General features: G+C 35.6%; 3 protein-coding genes across 4 annotated transcripts; 1 reads left to right on the forward strand and 2 right to left on the reverse strand.

The window, feature by feature from the left end:
* Positions 1–464: 464 nt before the first annotated feature.
* LOC108205461 (non-specific lipid transfer protein GPI-anchored 14-like) lies at positions 465–1,484 on the forward strand. The gene is made up of 3 exons (XM_017375427.2): positions 465–831; positions 953–1,051; positions 1,190–1,484. The coding sequence occupies exons 1-3, from the start codon at positions 504–506 to the stop codon at positions 1,348–1,350; spliced, it is 588 nt and encodes a 195-aa protein (XP_017230916.1). The 5' UTR covers positions 465–503; the 3' UTR covers positions 1,351–1,484.
* Positions 1,485–1,498: 14 nt separating this feature from the next.
* LOC108205460 (uncharacterized) lies at positions 1,499–3,453 on the reverse strand. The gene is made up of 7 exons (XM_017375426.2): positions 3,191–3,453; positions 2,768–2,940; positions 2,614–2,666; positions 2,410–2,524; positions 2,214–2,336; positions 1,897–2,071; positions 1,499–1,788 (listed from the first exon to the last, which is right to left on the reverse strand). Exons 1-7 carry the CDS (start codon positions 3,362–3,364, stop codon positions 1,603–1,605), a joined length of 999 nt encoding a protein of 332 aa, XP_017230915.1. The 5' UTR covers positions 3,365–3,453; the 3' UTR covers positions 1,499–1,602.
* Positions 3,454–3,699: 246 nt separating this feature from the next.
* LOC108205324 (plasma membrane ATPase 1) lies at positions 3,700–8,897 on the reverse strand. 2 transcript variants are annotated; one of them, XM_064078829.1, is made up of 22 exons: positions 8,752–8,890; positions 8,591–8,662; positions 8,377–8,496; positions 8,180–8,278; positions 7,933–8,070; positions 7,715–7,849; positions 7,460–7,639; positions 7,158–7,364; positions 6,961–7,080; positions 6,755–6,874; positions 6,534–6,656; positions 6,345–6,449; positions 6,070–6,214; positions 5,769–5,933; positions 5,448–5,686; positions 5,327–5,359; positions 5,138–5,219; positions 4,863–5,023; positions 4,566–4,778; positions 4,295–4,477; positions 4,029–4,207; positions 3,700–3,924 (listed from the first exon to the last, which is right to left on the reverse strand). In XM_064078829.1, the coding sequence occupies exons 2-22, from the start codon at positions 8,642–8,644 to the stop codon at positions 3,828–3,830; spliced, it is 2,898 nt and encodes a 965-aa protein (XP_063934899.1). In that variant the 5' UTR covers positions 8,645–8,662; positions 8,752–8,890; the 3' UTR covers positions 3,700–3,827. The 2 variants fall into 2 exon arrangements, with proteins under 2 accessions (XP_063934899.1, XP_063934898.1); XM_064078828.1 differs by having other exon boundaries at positions 4,566–5,023; positions 8,752–8,897.
* Positions 8,898–15,590: the final 6,693 nt, after the last annotated feature.

Genomic DNA, 15,590 nt, shown 5'->3' on the forward strand with positions numbered 1-15,590 from the left:
TCCAGCGGGAACAAAAATAATTATATTGACATCTCAATAGTTCAATCAGGAGCTTGGGAAAAAAATATACACTATTTTTTCGGGTTCATGAGCTCTAACCTCCCCTTTCCGCCGCTGACTTTAGCTATGTCGATGGTAGTGTGGATATATATATTTCATTTCTGAAACTGTGAGTGGGGTTGGTGAAGTGCTGCCTTATGAATTATGATCCACTTCGATTCCCATGATGAATTCCATGACACATGCCTCTTCGATTACTGTTTATTTTATTTTTCATAAATAACTCATTTTTTTTAAAGATTATAATATATGTTTTTTTTTTAAAAATAAGTGACTCAAACAAATATGTTTAAAATATATTTAAGTTGTGTTTTTCTTACCTAACTTTTATGAAAAGACAGCCAAACATGGTGACAATAATCTATTACTTGGACTTAATTCTCTTTAAATACCCAGCCAAAGCTGTTGAAAAATACCAAGTTGTAAACAGAGAGAAACTTAGCATGGCAATGAGAAGGGTAGGTTTTTCATTCATGTTGGTTACATTGTTTTTTGCATGCGCAACAACAAATGACGAGAAGGACAAGGAGGAATGTACGCAACAGTTGGTGGGGTTAGCCACGTGTTTGCAGTATGTGGGAGGAAACGCAAAATCTCCAACTCCAGATTGTTGTAATGGTCTCAAACAGTTGTTGAAAACCAACAGAAAGTGTTTGTGTGTGATTGTTAAGGATCGGAACGACCCGGATTTGGGGCTTGACATTAATGTCACCCTTGCTTTAGGCCTCCCTTCTGTTTGTCATGCCCCTGCCAACGTTTCCCAGTGCCCTGGTACGTTTTTGTTAGGTGTTCAGTTCTTCTAAAATCTCGAGGTGTTAGGAAAAGGAGTCTATGGGAGGTTCTTATATTCTAACAGTTTTTGTGTGGTTTTTCGACTGACAATGTTTTGCAGCTCTTCTACATTTGGCTCCTAATTCAGCAGATGCCCAGGTGTTCTATCAGTTTGGCCGTGCCATGGTTTCGGGTAATGCTACTGAGTCGGGCACTAGAGGTAACTCTCATACTATGCCTTCCAAAATTTTGAACTTATTTTCAAAATGCAACTTCTGCAACATGATAACCAGAGTGGCCATGGCCAGTGCACAAGTAAAAGTTAGATGAAATAAATTAAAATTGAGCGATTTTGCAGGCGCAGTTAAAGCTAATGCAACACGGAGCAGCAGTAGTGAAACGAGCAGTGTTCCACAAAAGAACTCCGGGGGTGACAGTAAACAGGGAAGATTTGAATCGAAGTTGCAACTAGTGGTTCTTTTTGTAATCGTCGACGTTATATTTCAAATATTTAACTAGTAATCTTCGGTGACAGAGGCAGGTGTAAGTTATAAGATTTAATGGTGGTTGTTCATTCTCTCCTGCTGCAATCTTGTGTTTCTTCCTTTGTATATCGTTTCAGTTTGTTAATGGAAATTGTCAGATTTGTCGTATTTTAACATGGTAATAAATTAATAATCCTCCTCTGCACTGGAATAAAATGCTAGAAATACCAGCACGTTCCTCTATTTAGTGACAACTTTGTCAATGAATAATACAAATTGATGAGGCCTAGTGAAGGAGGTGGTTTATCCATTTGTCGACGACGCTTGGAGAACCATACCAGGGACGCGACTCATCATCTGAACCTACCGGAGAGTGGTAGACTCCATCCAAACTTATGTTCAGTGCACCTTCGAGATGGGCAGATACTTCTGGCACGACGCCATCACCCCATACGTCTGCCTGCCCGCAAACCTGATACATTGTTACAGCAATTAGAAAATTTAGGCTCTGAGCTTGATTATTCACTGACAATCAAGTAGACTACCACATGTACACTAAATGGAAAAAGAGGATGTTTACCTGTTTGTAGCCCTGGCCAACAAAACGAGCACGAAATGTAGTGCCACTGGATGTTGCTGTAAGACTTGTTCCATTTTCAATCATCACCTCTGAAGCTGGTTGCTGCACGGGAACAGGAATAGTGGATACAGAATTTGTGTCTTCATTTCCGAAGAAACGAGCACCTTGGATATACCTGTAGGTTATGTAAACCAGCAATTTGTTTAAGGCATTAGGCTCTGTCTAAGAATATTACATGATGATGATGCCAATTACTTAATTAGCACCTTTCAGCTTTAAAAAAAGCGAAAGCTTAGCGTTTAAAATTTCTAGTGTACCTCCCTGCTACGCAAACATATCTCAGTTCTGGGGTATAAACAGCCTTTGCACAATTATTTTCAACATAGCTCAAGAGCCCCCTCGTCTGATCAATAACTCCGGATATTCCTTTTGGTGGCGGTCTGTAAGGTGATTATGTTAAACAGCGATGATTTTGGTCTTATGCAACAAGAACTATAGGTTGATCATACTTACAAGAGAGGAGATCCTAGAGTCAATAACAAGGAAATATTTGAGGTCCCGTATTCTTCCATGTAAACTCGCGCTAGCCATCCTCCTGCAGAGTGTCCGATTAAGGACAGTTGCCTACCTATGAAAGACAGGTTAGTAGATTAAACCAATGGATTCTAAATTATGTGCAAAAACTAACAGACATTTACGTGGCTGTACAATGCATACCTTGGGCCAGCTCCTTCGCTACACTAATGGCCTCATCAACCCGATTCAAGTACCTACCAACAAGATACTACATTTTAAAAAAAAAACTACTTCACTTAGTAGATTAGGTTCCTAATAGACTCATATCCAAGTACGAAAGAGGAGCAATGAGTACCAATCAAGAACGGGACGAGGCTGGAGTGTGCCACTCCAGTAATTAGGATCCAGTAAACCAGCAGCATTCCTAAGCCAGTCAATCCTTGCAACATTTGCCACCACAGTTGGGACTCCATAGTCTTGTAATGTTAGTACTAACTGTTGATAGTCACTCGTGTTGTTTCCCAACCCCTACAACAAACACACATTCATTAAGTTCTCTATCCATCTTCAAGAACTTCTTTAATCACCACAATGTCAAAAAACAATATTTAGACTTAAATACTCATTTTAGCTTTTCACAATATTTTCAACTCCAGATACATTTCCACCGTCTAACCAGCCTAGGCTACAGCCCCGACTGAAAAAACTAACGATATCTTGGAATCCTGATTCTGATACTAATTGTGTGTGACTGAGAAGTATGGAGGAAGGGAGTAACCGGAAGAATGACAGCAGGGCGAGGAGAAGTGAGTGGTTGAGAATTAGCAGAGCAACAAGTCCATGATCTCCTCCTGATGCATGCAGGAGCACCCCCTCTCCATGTTCTAGTAGGTTTTCTTGGATGGAATGGTGATTGTATTGTCAATGGTGATGACCTCAAAGCCAGAGTCATCCCCCCACACAGGAAACAAAGTAATATCTACCTTTCACCTTACATGTTATCTTCTTTGGTTCTGTGGCCCTTGTTTCATCATCTTCATCACTATAAACTGGTATATATACTATTTTCATTTAATATATGTTGCTTTTTATTATTATTTCTAGTCACGGTTCACTTGAAACCTTGGCAATTCAGCTAAGAAATATTGAAATTACATATAATTGTGTCATTGTGGGATAAGCAAATAAACTTTTGTAAATATATATGTTTTTACAATTATTTATGAAAATTAAAATCGAGTTAACAAATTGAATATTACTCTACTTAGCACACAAAATCCCGGGAAATAGTAAAATAGTAATTGCTAATAAAAGAAACGATGCTTGTTATTTAAACATCCATTGATACTTTAACAAATGGTAAAAGAATACAAAAGCTGGCTGATGAGACAATGAGTGATTAATTTATGTACTCCTCAGAGTGTGTAGTTCTGGTTCTTGTTGTCAATGTCTAGGCCTCTTAACTTGGCAAAAGATTCCACCTTTCCTTTAAGAGTATGAAGCTCTCTAAGTCTGCAAAATTGGAAATGGCAGACAGATTAGAATGAATAAGTCTGCACTACAGCCTCACTTGTAATCAAACTTGAAATTCGGAAACATTTGTTGCAGAGTCTTACCTTGCAATCTCTGCGCGCCTTTTAGCTTCTTCTGCCATGAAATTGAGGTCTCTGTATGTGTTGTTGTCAGAAAATATCTTTGGCTCTGCAGACTGCAGACCATGGAGTGTGCGTTGATCTGCAGCCCATGCAGCCTCACGAGCTCCCCTGCCGAAGTCCTTTTTGGTGCTAAATGCAGTCTGCAGATAGTTCAAGTGTAGATATTTTAGTAAATTTAGAAATTCTACATTTTGTTGAGACCAATTGTAATAGTTGAATGTTCTTACTCTTTTATCGACAACCAAGCCCCAAGCTCTTCCACTAAGTGCATATTGCACTGCGAATTTGAGGGGATCAAGTAACATATAGGTTACAATATTGTACAGCCAGATTACACCTGTCCATCCCCAGCCTATCTTCTGAATTCCTGCGGTATCCCAGCTTACTGTGGCAGATATCAGACTCGCAACCTGCAAATTTTCATAGCAGAAGTTATTAGCAAGTTAGCAGTTATGTGCAAAGGTGACTGAAACTGGAAGGTAAAGCAAAAGTCTCTACCAATTGTGCGAGGATGAAGGCAACAACAAGCAGCACACCAGGTCTTTCCGCGAAAGACCAACCTCTTGCACGTGTCACAAAAATTAAGGCCTGGCTGATAGTGCTAATTTGCAGATAAACAGCAGATGCCATCATTTCATTAAGATCCTTAGCTACTTCCTTATTTGACAGATCATATTCGTGCTTGTTGAAATTCTTTACGTGAAAATGTTTCTGCAGTATATAAATTTTATAGTCAATATACAAAGTTGTTTTATCAGGTGACAGAAATGAATGGCCTGTTCTTATGAAATTTACCGCAAAGAAGTTAGTTTCGTATGCTGCCCAGAAAAATATAGCAGTCATTAAGGCCATGTAAGAACCAAGAACAACCCCAGTTGCGAAAATTTCTTTAAGCTTCCAACTGTCAGGCAATGGAGAAGGTTTTACTCTGTCTTTCGATATAGTCATGATTGTACCTAATAGGAAGAGACAGTAACTCAATTAAAAAGCATTAGAGTTTCTTCGAAAAAGAAATAGTACAGATACATTCTTTTATTCATGAATATTCAAGAACCAGTATGAATAATTACCATCATTGAGAATTGCAATGACAAGCACCATGAAAGGCGGAAAATCAAACTCCCAGAAAACAGTCAGCAACACAAAGCCGAGCTGCAGTACACAGATTAGATTTACCACAAGACTTAAGAAGAGTCTTCTTTAAGCAGATTTTAGCACATTACTAGTAAATAGTGTGTTGTCTGTTCTTTATAACTTACCACAATACGAATGGTGATCGAGACAGCATATATCTGCAGAACATAGCAGCAGTTGTTAAGGATTTATTATTTACAGCTTCATAAAAGTTGAGGTTTTTTAGATGATTAGCTCTTTAAATACCGTGTAGTTTTTCATTCTTTGAAATATTGAGCGACTTGTCAATACAGCACTGATAATTACACTCAATCCAGGTTCTGTGAGCACTATATCAGAGGCACTACGTGCAGCATCCGTTGAATCTGCCACAGCAATTCCAATGTCTGCCTTCTTCAAGGCCGGTGCATCATTAACGCCATCACCAGTCATCCCACAAATGTGCTTTAATTCTTGCAGCCTCTTCACAATCTCATATTTGTGCTCTTCAAGTTATAGCAAGGCATCAGAAAAGCGCATATGTATATCAGTAAACTTATAACGATAATTGACAAGTCCTACACATACCAGGAAAGACGCCAGCAAAACCATCAGCTTTCTCAATGAGTTCGTCTATAGGTAGAGTTGAAGAATCCCCATTACCATTCTTACCGAGCAAAGCTGATGAAGGGTACATATTTGTTCCCATTCCAAGTCTTCTCCCGGTTTCTTTGCCAATGGCCAGTTGATCTCCTGTAGAAATTTCAATGATAATCAAACGTCAAAAAGACATCCTATGTTGCCTTCAACTGCATCACTTTGTGGTCCATTGTTTGAAAGCTGAAATTTTTTATCCTGAAAGCCCCAGAACATAGCATGTCTGAAATACCTGTTATCATCTTGACACTGACACCGAGTTCCAGAGCTCTTCTGATTGTTTCAGCACTATCGTGACGAGGTGGATCAAAGAGAGGAAGAAGTGCAATGAACTCCCAAGGCCCACCAGAACTGTCTTTGTTGTTATCAGGCACTTCCTACAGAAAGCAAACGTAAACAACCCATGAGTTCATCTACATAACCACGTGCATCATGGGTACCTAAGAGACTGCTTATCACAACAATAAAGGGACCTAAACAATAGGCTATTAGATCTTAACCAGTTACCTGACGAGCAACTCCAAGGGATCGAAGACCACGTTCTGCAAAATTATCAATTACTGAATGTACCTTCTTTTCAATTTTGGATTTGTTATGTGCCAGGTCAAGAATCTGCCAAACATAACACCAAAAGAACATATAAAGTGGATTCTTTAAAATCTATATGATGCATATAGATTGCAGAAGTTTGTTTACCTGCTCCGGTGCACCTTTACTAACTCTGTGCATAGTACCAGCTTTGTTGATGTATGTAAGTGCTGTTCTTTTGTCAGTTGGATTGAATGGCAGAAAATGGACCTCAGTTATTCCAGCTCGTGCCTTCGATAAAACAAGAATGCAAACAATAATTAGCTGACTTGCATGACAACAGGAGCGTTAATATTATCAAGAGGTGCTTAGAGACACATGTAAAATACCTCCTTAGGGTCTTGCAACATTGCAACGATAGCAGCATCGATTGCATCTTGATTCTCTAACCTCGATGCTCTTGCAGCCATTAGTACTACATCGTCCTTGTCCACTCCCTTAGCAAACACCTGCAATGACAAAGACGGCATCAATAAAAGCGAATGTGGAACATAAATATACAAAATCATATTAGTAGGTAGTCGGAAATAATAACCTCAATCATATTTTTATCAACAGTTAGCTTGTTAAGGGTCAATGTGCCAGTTTTGTCGCTGCAGAGAACATCCATTCCAGCCATTTCCTCGATAGCTGTCATACGTTTTGTAATGGCACCCTGTGGAGGAAGAGAATACATAATTTCAGTTACACCGAATAAAAGAGAACCTCTAAAATGATCAGATTTGTGCAGACCTGCTGAGACAGACGATGTGAACCGATAGCCATGGTGACAGAAAGAACAGTAGGCATAGCAATAGGAATCCCACCGATGAGAAGCACCAGAAGGTTATCTATACCAACGCGATAACCCCTCTCTTGAAGTCCATATATGACAATGATTTCAATCACCATTCCGACAGCAATTGAGCAAATACAAAAGTTTCCAATCGACGTTAAGACCTGAAAACCATTGAATGAAAATTCATTTGATGCTAGAAAAACAGATCAATAGTATAATTTAATTTCTAAAGAAATTAGCGTCTTAATCCACATACCGCCTGGAAATGACCAACATGTGTGGTATTTTCCACAAGATGAGCAGCCTTTCCGAAGAAAGTATGAACTCCGGTTGCAATGATAACTGCATCAATTTCACCTTGCTTACACGTTGAGCCCGAGTAAACGCCATCACCTGGATTCTTGGTTACTGGAAGTGATTCTCCAGTCAGAGCAGACTGCAAAGCAATGTAAATGATATGATGTTTCGTATTATTATTTAAGTTTGTCGTTAACAACAAGCACATTAATACCTGATCAATCTTTAACGCGTCTCCTTCTAGTAGGCGAGCATCAGAAGGAACAATGTCTCCTAGTTTGATGCTCACTATATCACCAGGAACCAGCGATACTGCATCTTCTTCTTTCCATTTTCCATCACGCAGAACCTGGAACACGAAAACACAGAGATCAAATCAAAGTGGCAATTAAAATGATGTTAAACCAGGATCATGACAGAGGGGGTATTTACTTTTGCCTTTGGAGCCAACCGAGCCATGAGAGCAGCAGCTGCATTTCCAGCATTGTTTTCTTCAATAAAACTAATCGTCGAATTGATTATCAGCAGAATGAGGATGCCGAAAAAGTCATGATAATCTGGACCCTTGTTCTGCACAAAACATGGTTACTTGAGTATCAAATTATCTCCTAAAATCTAGCATAAGTTTCAAAATATGGCATGTAACGTTTAAAATATTCCGAAAAGGCCAAAATCATACCCCTCCATGAGCAAGACCAATGGCCATAATAGCTGCAGCTTCCATCACCCATGACAATGGATTCCACATAAATCCCAGAAACTTCAATATTTTACTTTCCTATAGATGAAACAAACACGAGCCAAATCAATCAGCAAAACGCAGGCATAGACGTCAAAAATAGACAAATGTAACACTAAACAGAGTAGATTGACAACCTTTTTCTCCTCTAGTTTGTTATACCCAAACAATTCTAGTCGTTTAGTCACTTCGTCAGACGTCAGACCCTCTCGCGTACATTTTAGGTGCTGAAAGACCTCTTCCAACGGTGCATTTTCCTGCGAAAAACAGACAAGATTCAGCCACTGACATAACTCGAATGCACAAGAGAAATAGATGATTTAATTTCTGTGTCAGCAAGTCTAAATGTACCAGATCAACTCCTTCCTCAACAATGTCAGCAAGGGAAGTCTCCTTTCCACTCATTTTGTTATTAACCTGCAACTGAAACCAAATTTTACTAACAAATAAAACAAACACATTCGGAATCGATGGTTTCATAACAGAAATGTGTCAGATAATAAATAATGTACCTTATATGAAGATTACAGAAGTCAAGTTCTTGAACATATAATGCAAACTGATAAAAGCTTGCTTTGCAAGTCTATTGGTTTTCATAAAAGCTTGGCAAGTCACAAGTATATATACACAACATATAGAACCCGGCTAGGAAGAACCTGGGCTAGTGACAAGAAATATACAAAAACACAAACATTCTCTCCTACACAAATAATAAGCGAAAAATTCGAACTCACAAAAGTAATATCTTTAAAAAGATCAAAATAATTAAATATATATTAAAATCTCGATTAACTGATAATTAATAAATTAATAATCTATAATGAATTAATATTTAAATCACAAACTTTTGATTTCAAAATAATATATTTACATATTTAACTTCAATAAGAGCATCTCCAACCACACAAAACTCTTAGCTAAAAGGTGAGTTGGCATGCCAAATATAAAAAATTTAGCCAACCTGTCGAAAAAACACCTCTCCAACCACATAATCTGTTGTCTATAATTTTAACCAACCTCCTATAGATAGCTATATTTGTCGATCCGCTACAGGTCTGTAAGAAATTTGTAGGAAGATTACACATCATTTATTACCATATTAAATTGATATATTCTATTTTAATAATTCAAAATATTAATAACATACTGTTTTTAAATTATAACCAACCAATATAGCTGATTCCATTGAAGCACGATGTCTCACAGGTTCAGCAAATTTTACATAATGTCTTACAGGTCCAATTTAGCTAAGAATTATAGCCAACCCCGTTGGAGATGCTCTAATAATCTTGATATATTAATATTAATATGATCTAGGCTTTATTAATTTACAAAGATTTACCATATTTAAAATAAACCAACTTCCCCTTTACATTTGTACGAAAAGGGGTGGTTGGGCTTCCATCATCAAAACCGTCTTTTTTTCAATTTTCGTTATAATTGTTTTTATATTTTAGCTTCATTCGGTTTCGGTCATTCAAGTATCTTTTAAGTGAAAGTATATTATAATTTAATTTTGAGTGTAGATCAAGTGTCGGCCGATTCCGCCCGACTATGGGACGCAACATATAACAATATTTCTCGAAAAAATCTTAAAATGTCAACAAATGCTACATGCAACAAGATAAATGATAAATTAGTAGCCTCCTTACATCAACTAACGGCTAGTAAAATTTAGACAGTAAAGAGTGAGAAGCTGGCCTGGCCGGTCAAGTTGGAATTGTTCCTGCCGGCAATTTGTTTATTTCTGTATGCCCCAATGGTATTTTATTTATCATATAATAAGATTTTATGATAGTTTATTAATAGATATTATACAGGGATATCAAATTTGTGACTAAAAACAAACAAAAAAGTTGGCCAGGGTGAGTTTGAAAGAAGATTCTAATGACTACATCTGTTACAAAATATTTGTTTACTTACCTTTATTTTAAAATATTTTATCACTTATATTTTTAGGATAAAATTGATTTACAAATAATTATTTAATTTTTTATTTGTATTTTCAAAACTAAAGAGTCAATTGATCAAAGTGATGAACATGAGTACACATGTATGTATCTTTATTGTCAATGTTTGAAATTCCTTTTTTTTTTTTTTGAATAAACAATGTTTGAAATTCTAAACATGTGTATTTTCTTTTAAAAGGTACATGTATTATAAAATGGAGTTTTTATTAAATTTAATTTAAAAGAATATATGTCTTAATTTTCTTATTAAATGAATTTATCTTCCTGTAAATTAATATTTATTTTAATAGATGAGAGATAATTTGGTGATGGGAGATCCTTACTCCAACTCAATCTGGTTCTTATTATTCTTATATTAGTGAATAAAACTCAAAATTTTCAAAAACAATGGAAAGAATAAAATAAAGGTTTTTTTTTTAAGATTTTCGAGTATCATAGTGTAGACAAGGCCGGTGTATTCTCGTTTCAATCCATCTTAAAAGAAAATAAATTGTTCTCTATTTCCATCGCCGTGTCAAAAATTTAATATATTATATATATGTATACCATATTTATTATTAATAACTTAGGTGTATTATTATAATTTCTAATTTCTAATTTATTAAAAGAATTCTTTATTATTATTATTAAAGCATGATAATATTTATCATGAATTTTGGTATTAAAAGAATGATATTAAAGTGAAAAAAAAGAAGAAGATATCCTATAAGCTTTTAGATTAACATTTAGTTAAAAAAATATGTTAAAAAATATGAATATTTATATTTGAAATAAATAAGAAATTCTCTGATTATATTAATCCTAATTAGGGAGCAAACGAACTGGTAATTAGGGGTGAACAAAAAACCGTTTAACCCGCAAAACCGACCCAACCCGCACCTTATTTCGGCCGATCAAACCGAACCGTTCCAAACCGAGAAGTAATTGGGTTCGTTTTTTATTAACCCGAATAGATTGGGTTGGGTCAGGGTTTTTAATTTTTTAACCCCCACCCAACCCGACCCAACCCGTTTAAAATAACATAGTTCAATAGTCCACTATTAAAATTATAACAGTCCATCAAAATATTGCAGCCTAGCCCATTAGCATCTGACCTAAATCATTTCTCTATGCTTCTAGTTCATAGCTTGTTATTATGTTAATTTCTCTGTAAATATTGATAAATTTATTAATAATAGTTCGTAACCATCCTTAGATTATTATGCAAATGCAACGTGTTTGTCTATTTAACCACATTCTGTATGTAGCTTAGTAGTTTCAATCTGTTTGTCTATTTTGTACTTGTTAATCACCATAGCAGAGAGTGATGGAGTTGAAAAGCAAATGCTGTAATTTACTACTAGTACATCTATGTCTCTTGGACTGAGATTGAATCCAGATTTTTGAAATGCTGCAATGTGTTTCTGCAATGTGTAGTCTATTTAAACTAGTACTCCCTCCGTCCCAAAAAACGTTTCCCATTTGTAATGTCGGCACTGTTCATAACATGAGATAAATTACTAATTTACGTCTAATCTATAAGATAAAATATAGTCATGAGTGATCTTGTTGGATTCATATTTATGTGTACTTTAATACGGTGAAGGTTTTATATTTAATATAAATATAAAATTAAAGATATTAATGATCAAAACTGTGTATTGGCAAACGTGATAAGTACAAATGGGAAAAGTATTTAGGGACGGAGGGAGTAAGCTACATACATATTGTGTTTGTGTGTTTTTAATTTTGACGGGATAAAACCCGATAAACCCGACTCTACCCAACCCAACCCGACGTATGAATAATAGGGTTGGGTTGGAAATATATATGAGGGTTAACGGGTTCAAATTTTTATAACCCGATTAAATTGGGTTGGGTTGAATATTTGCCTCTAACCCGGCCGAACCAACCCGTGTTCACCCCTACTGGTAATCATATAGAATATATTAAAGGCACTGACTATACTTCAAATAGGTTCCAGCAGTACAGCCAGTGTTTTTATAGTCTTGATTATAAACAAACTTGAAAACAAATACACGACAAGCTGGTAAAAGCTGGACGGCTCCGTCCCGCACAGCCAAATGCCTCAGAACGGGCAACCAGGCAAAACAGTGTGGTGTTCTCTCCTTTCATGTCATTCTACACTTGCATGCTGTCCATTCTCGTTTTCTTCGGGTGTGAAACTAATATCCACTCCGCTGTGGATTCATTTAGAACACCTATCTCGAAATGTCCCGATTTTGTGTACGTTTAATTTTAAATATAAATATGTGTTAGTTTTTTTTATGCAAATAAATGTGTTAGTTATTAAATATTTATATTTACATGTAATTTTATATAAATTTGCTAATATATATCGTGAGAAATGTTAGTCTGTTGACTTTTTTACCGTATCTTTATGAGTTTTAACCAAACACTTATTATATTATTTTGAAAAATTCTTTTTATGATTATAAATATTATTTATTTTTATTTAGAGTAGGAAAATTTTAAAAATGATATTTTACTATAATGCAGTCAAATTCTTAAAATTAGTACGTGAATATAAGTGGAAAATTATTTATCGCTATATTTTAAGTACAAAAATTTATCGTTTGTACATCACAAATCATTATTTTTTTATATAACAATTATGATATATATATATATATATATATATATATATATATATATATATATATATATAAACACAAACACATATATGCAATATATATCATTATCTTCGCCCATACTATATCGAGGAACCTCCTGACATCATTATCAATCCTTCCCAATGTCGCACCCGTCACTTATAGTCACGACTGGTGTATCGCCGCTTATCACCATAACTTGCCACTCCTAGTGACCATTTACCCTATTACACATCTCATCTCATCACTTGATATCATCATGGGCCTTGTACAACTACAATTGATCATTAAGAATCGACCACCAATAACAAATATAAGTAAATTTTCTTGATTATCAAAAATAAAAATTGATAATTTTATAGCATAAAATAGTGGTTAATATAGTATAAACGGATGATTTTGGTTGTAAGCAATGATTGTCGGAGTAGTTTCTAACTTCCGGAATAATATTGATTTTTTATTTGATCACTTGAAACAAGGAAAATGGAGAGGATTAACAGAGGATGGAGGTTTGTCTTGGCGAGGTCTAGTGTTAAAATACTGGCTTCTGTTTTACCCGCCTGTACAAAAGAGTAGAAGCATTTTTAAGAATTTCTAAAAAGAGAAGTAAAAGTTGAGAAAATTAGCTTTTTATAACTCGTACTTCTATTCCATCGTCTTTTATAGTAACGCTTTACTTTGTTAAATAATTATACATTTTAAGTACAATTATCCAAATACTTATGTAACTTATAAGTCATATTATTCAAATTTTTTGATAACTTATAAATCATAACATACTTTATCGCTTATAATCTGTTTATTTATTTTACCCAATGAGTAAATTTTAAATTAAGCCAACTAGCATCCCATGTATACGGTTTTACTCCAACAACTAAAATAAAAATCAAACAAAGTCCTATGCAATTAAGGAAAATGTGAAATATTATGGGCTCGGGAATGGACTCTGAGATGGGTCTTGATGAGATTGGGCTGGGACCTAATAAGTTGGGGGTGAGGCCTTGTAACACTTAGCCACTTAGGTGTGGACTGTTGAACATGTCTAAAATCTGTTTAGAGTCTTGGTGATGCTTCGGAAGTTTTAAATAGATTTGTTGTTGGTTGATTGATCAGAGTTGGATGGAAAAGGGGTGAAGGGCTGTTGGGCGGAACTCGCGTCGGCAAGGCCGACGGAGTTTCGCGGCGGATGCAAGGGAGGGGGACCGGAGAAGAAAAGGGGGAAGGTTAGAGAAGTTGGTTAAAACTTGATAATATAGATGTACATAGATCTTATGGAAAAAAAGATACATCTGGGCTTCGGGACTTCGCAGGTGGCTGCTAAACTTGATATAACCAAATCAGTAGTGGGTCCATTAAATCACTTCTTTGTTCAGTTTGTGTTTTGTTTATATTCGTATACGAGCTTTCGCTCACTACTGATCCATGTTTCATTATTTTCCTCGGGCTGGTTATGTGGGCTACTTTCGGAAAGAGCGTGAGTTATGGTATTTGGAGTATCTAGTTGTATTTTTTCATCGGGCTAATCGAAAGAGCACGAGTTACGATATAAAGAATATCTAGTTGTATATTTTCAAACTGCTACTCCCGTAAGATTTTCAGATGTTGCCGCTCACTCCCTCCGTGTTCCTTTCTTTTGTGTGCGGTCAAGATTTAGTATTAGTTAATTACACATATTGTATCAAATTCTCTAATCTCATTAATCCATACACTCAGTTCGTTGTTGGCGTATTAAACATAGATATCGACACAAACATTATATCTATGTTAACCAGTGCGTACCAATGGATCATCACGGATGTTGGTTCATCGAAGGATTTGACAAGATTTCACACGGTTTCTAAATGTTTTTGGCGCGGTACCCGTATTCTTATGGTGGGGGTGTTCTGAATTCGTGTCACCATAGTCTACAATGCTATTACATGAGGGTGGGGGAAGGCAAGAGTGAGGCTCCGTTGGATTGGTGGCGGTTAGTGTATTGACGGTTGTTGCTTTGGCAGTGTAGATGAAGCAGAACCGACATGGATTGATTACACAAGAATAAATCAAGTTAATTCAAGAAAGTATGCAAATAATGGCAGTTCTTATCCAGTTTGATATCTCCGTTTCAGATCATTGTCACCCATCATCGACAAACGGGAATTGTTTAGGTAAGTCCCATGTGAAGAAAGCCATGGGCTAAGGTAATATATTAATATTATATCACACACTATTTATCTCTCTAATTTAAGGGCATGGTTACGTATATCTTAGCCTCCTTAGATGATGCTTTAAGCGGGAATATGTTTGGTTTGGTTTGGTTGGATATTTTCATTCTAAGATTGTAAGTTGTTGGAATTTATTATAATTTTAGTGGATTCAAGTGTTTAATTCGGGCCATTAAATCATTACTAAGTTCTAGTAATCGTATATATGTGTAATTTTTAGTTAGACACGTTAATCTCATTTTTATTTATCATCTTAATTTAATTCGTTAAAATTTTAGTTCAGATTGATGTGAATCGTTGGATACGATAAATATTTTGATTCTCACCTGTAATATATTAAATTTTATTTTTATAAATATTAATTTAAAAATATATATAAATATAAAATCCGGACAATCAATATATATATATAAAGGAGGATGCGGGCGTCTCTAGAATTGTTCGATTCAGTCTTCTGATTTTTCTTAAATTTCGGAGAGAAAATATAATTATAATTCAAAAATAAGGTTCAAGAATTCTAAAAGTAATACAACTCTTTTCTTATTGAATTCTAAAAATGATACAA

This window comes from Daucus carota, chromosome 1 (assembly GCF_001625215.2).
Source record: "Daucus carota subsp. sativus chromosome 1, DH1 v3.0, whole genome shotgun sequence".
In the NCBI taxonomy this organism is placed as follows: domain Eukaryota; kingdom Viridiplantae; phylum Streptophyta; class Magnoliopsida; order Apiales; family Apiaceae; genus Daucus; species Daucus carota.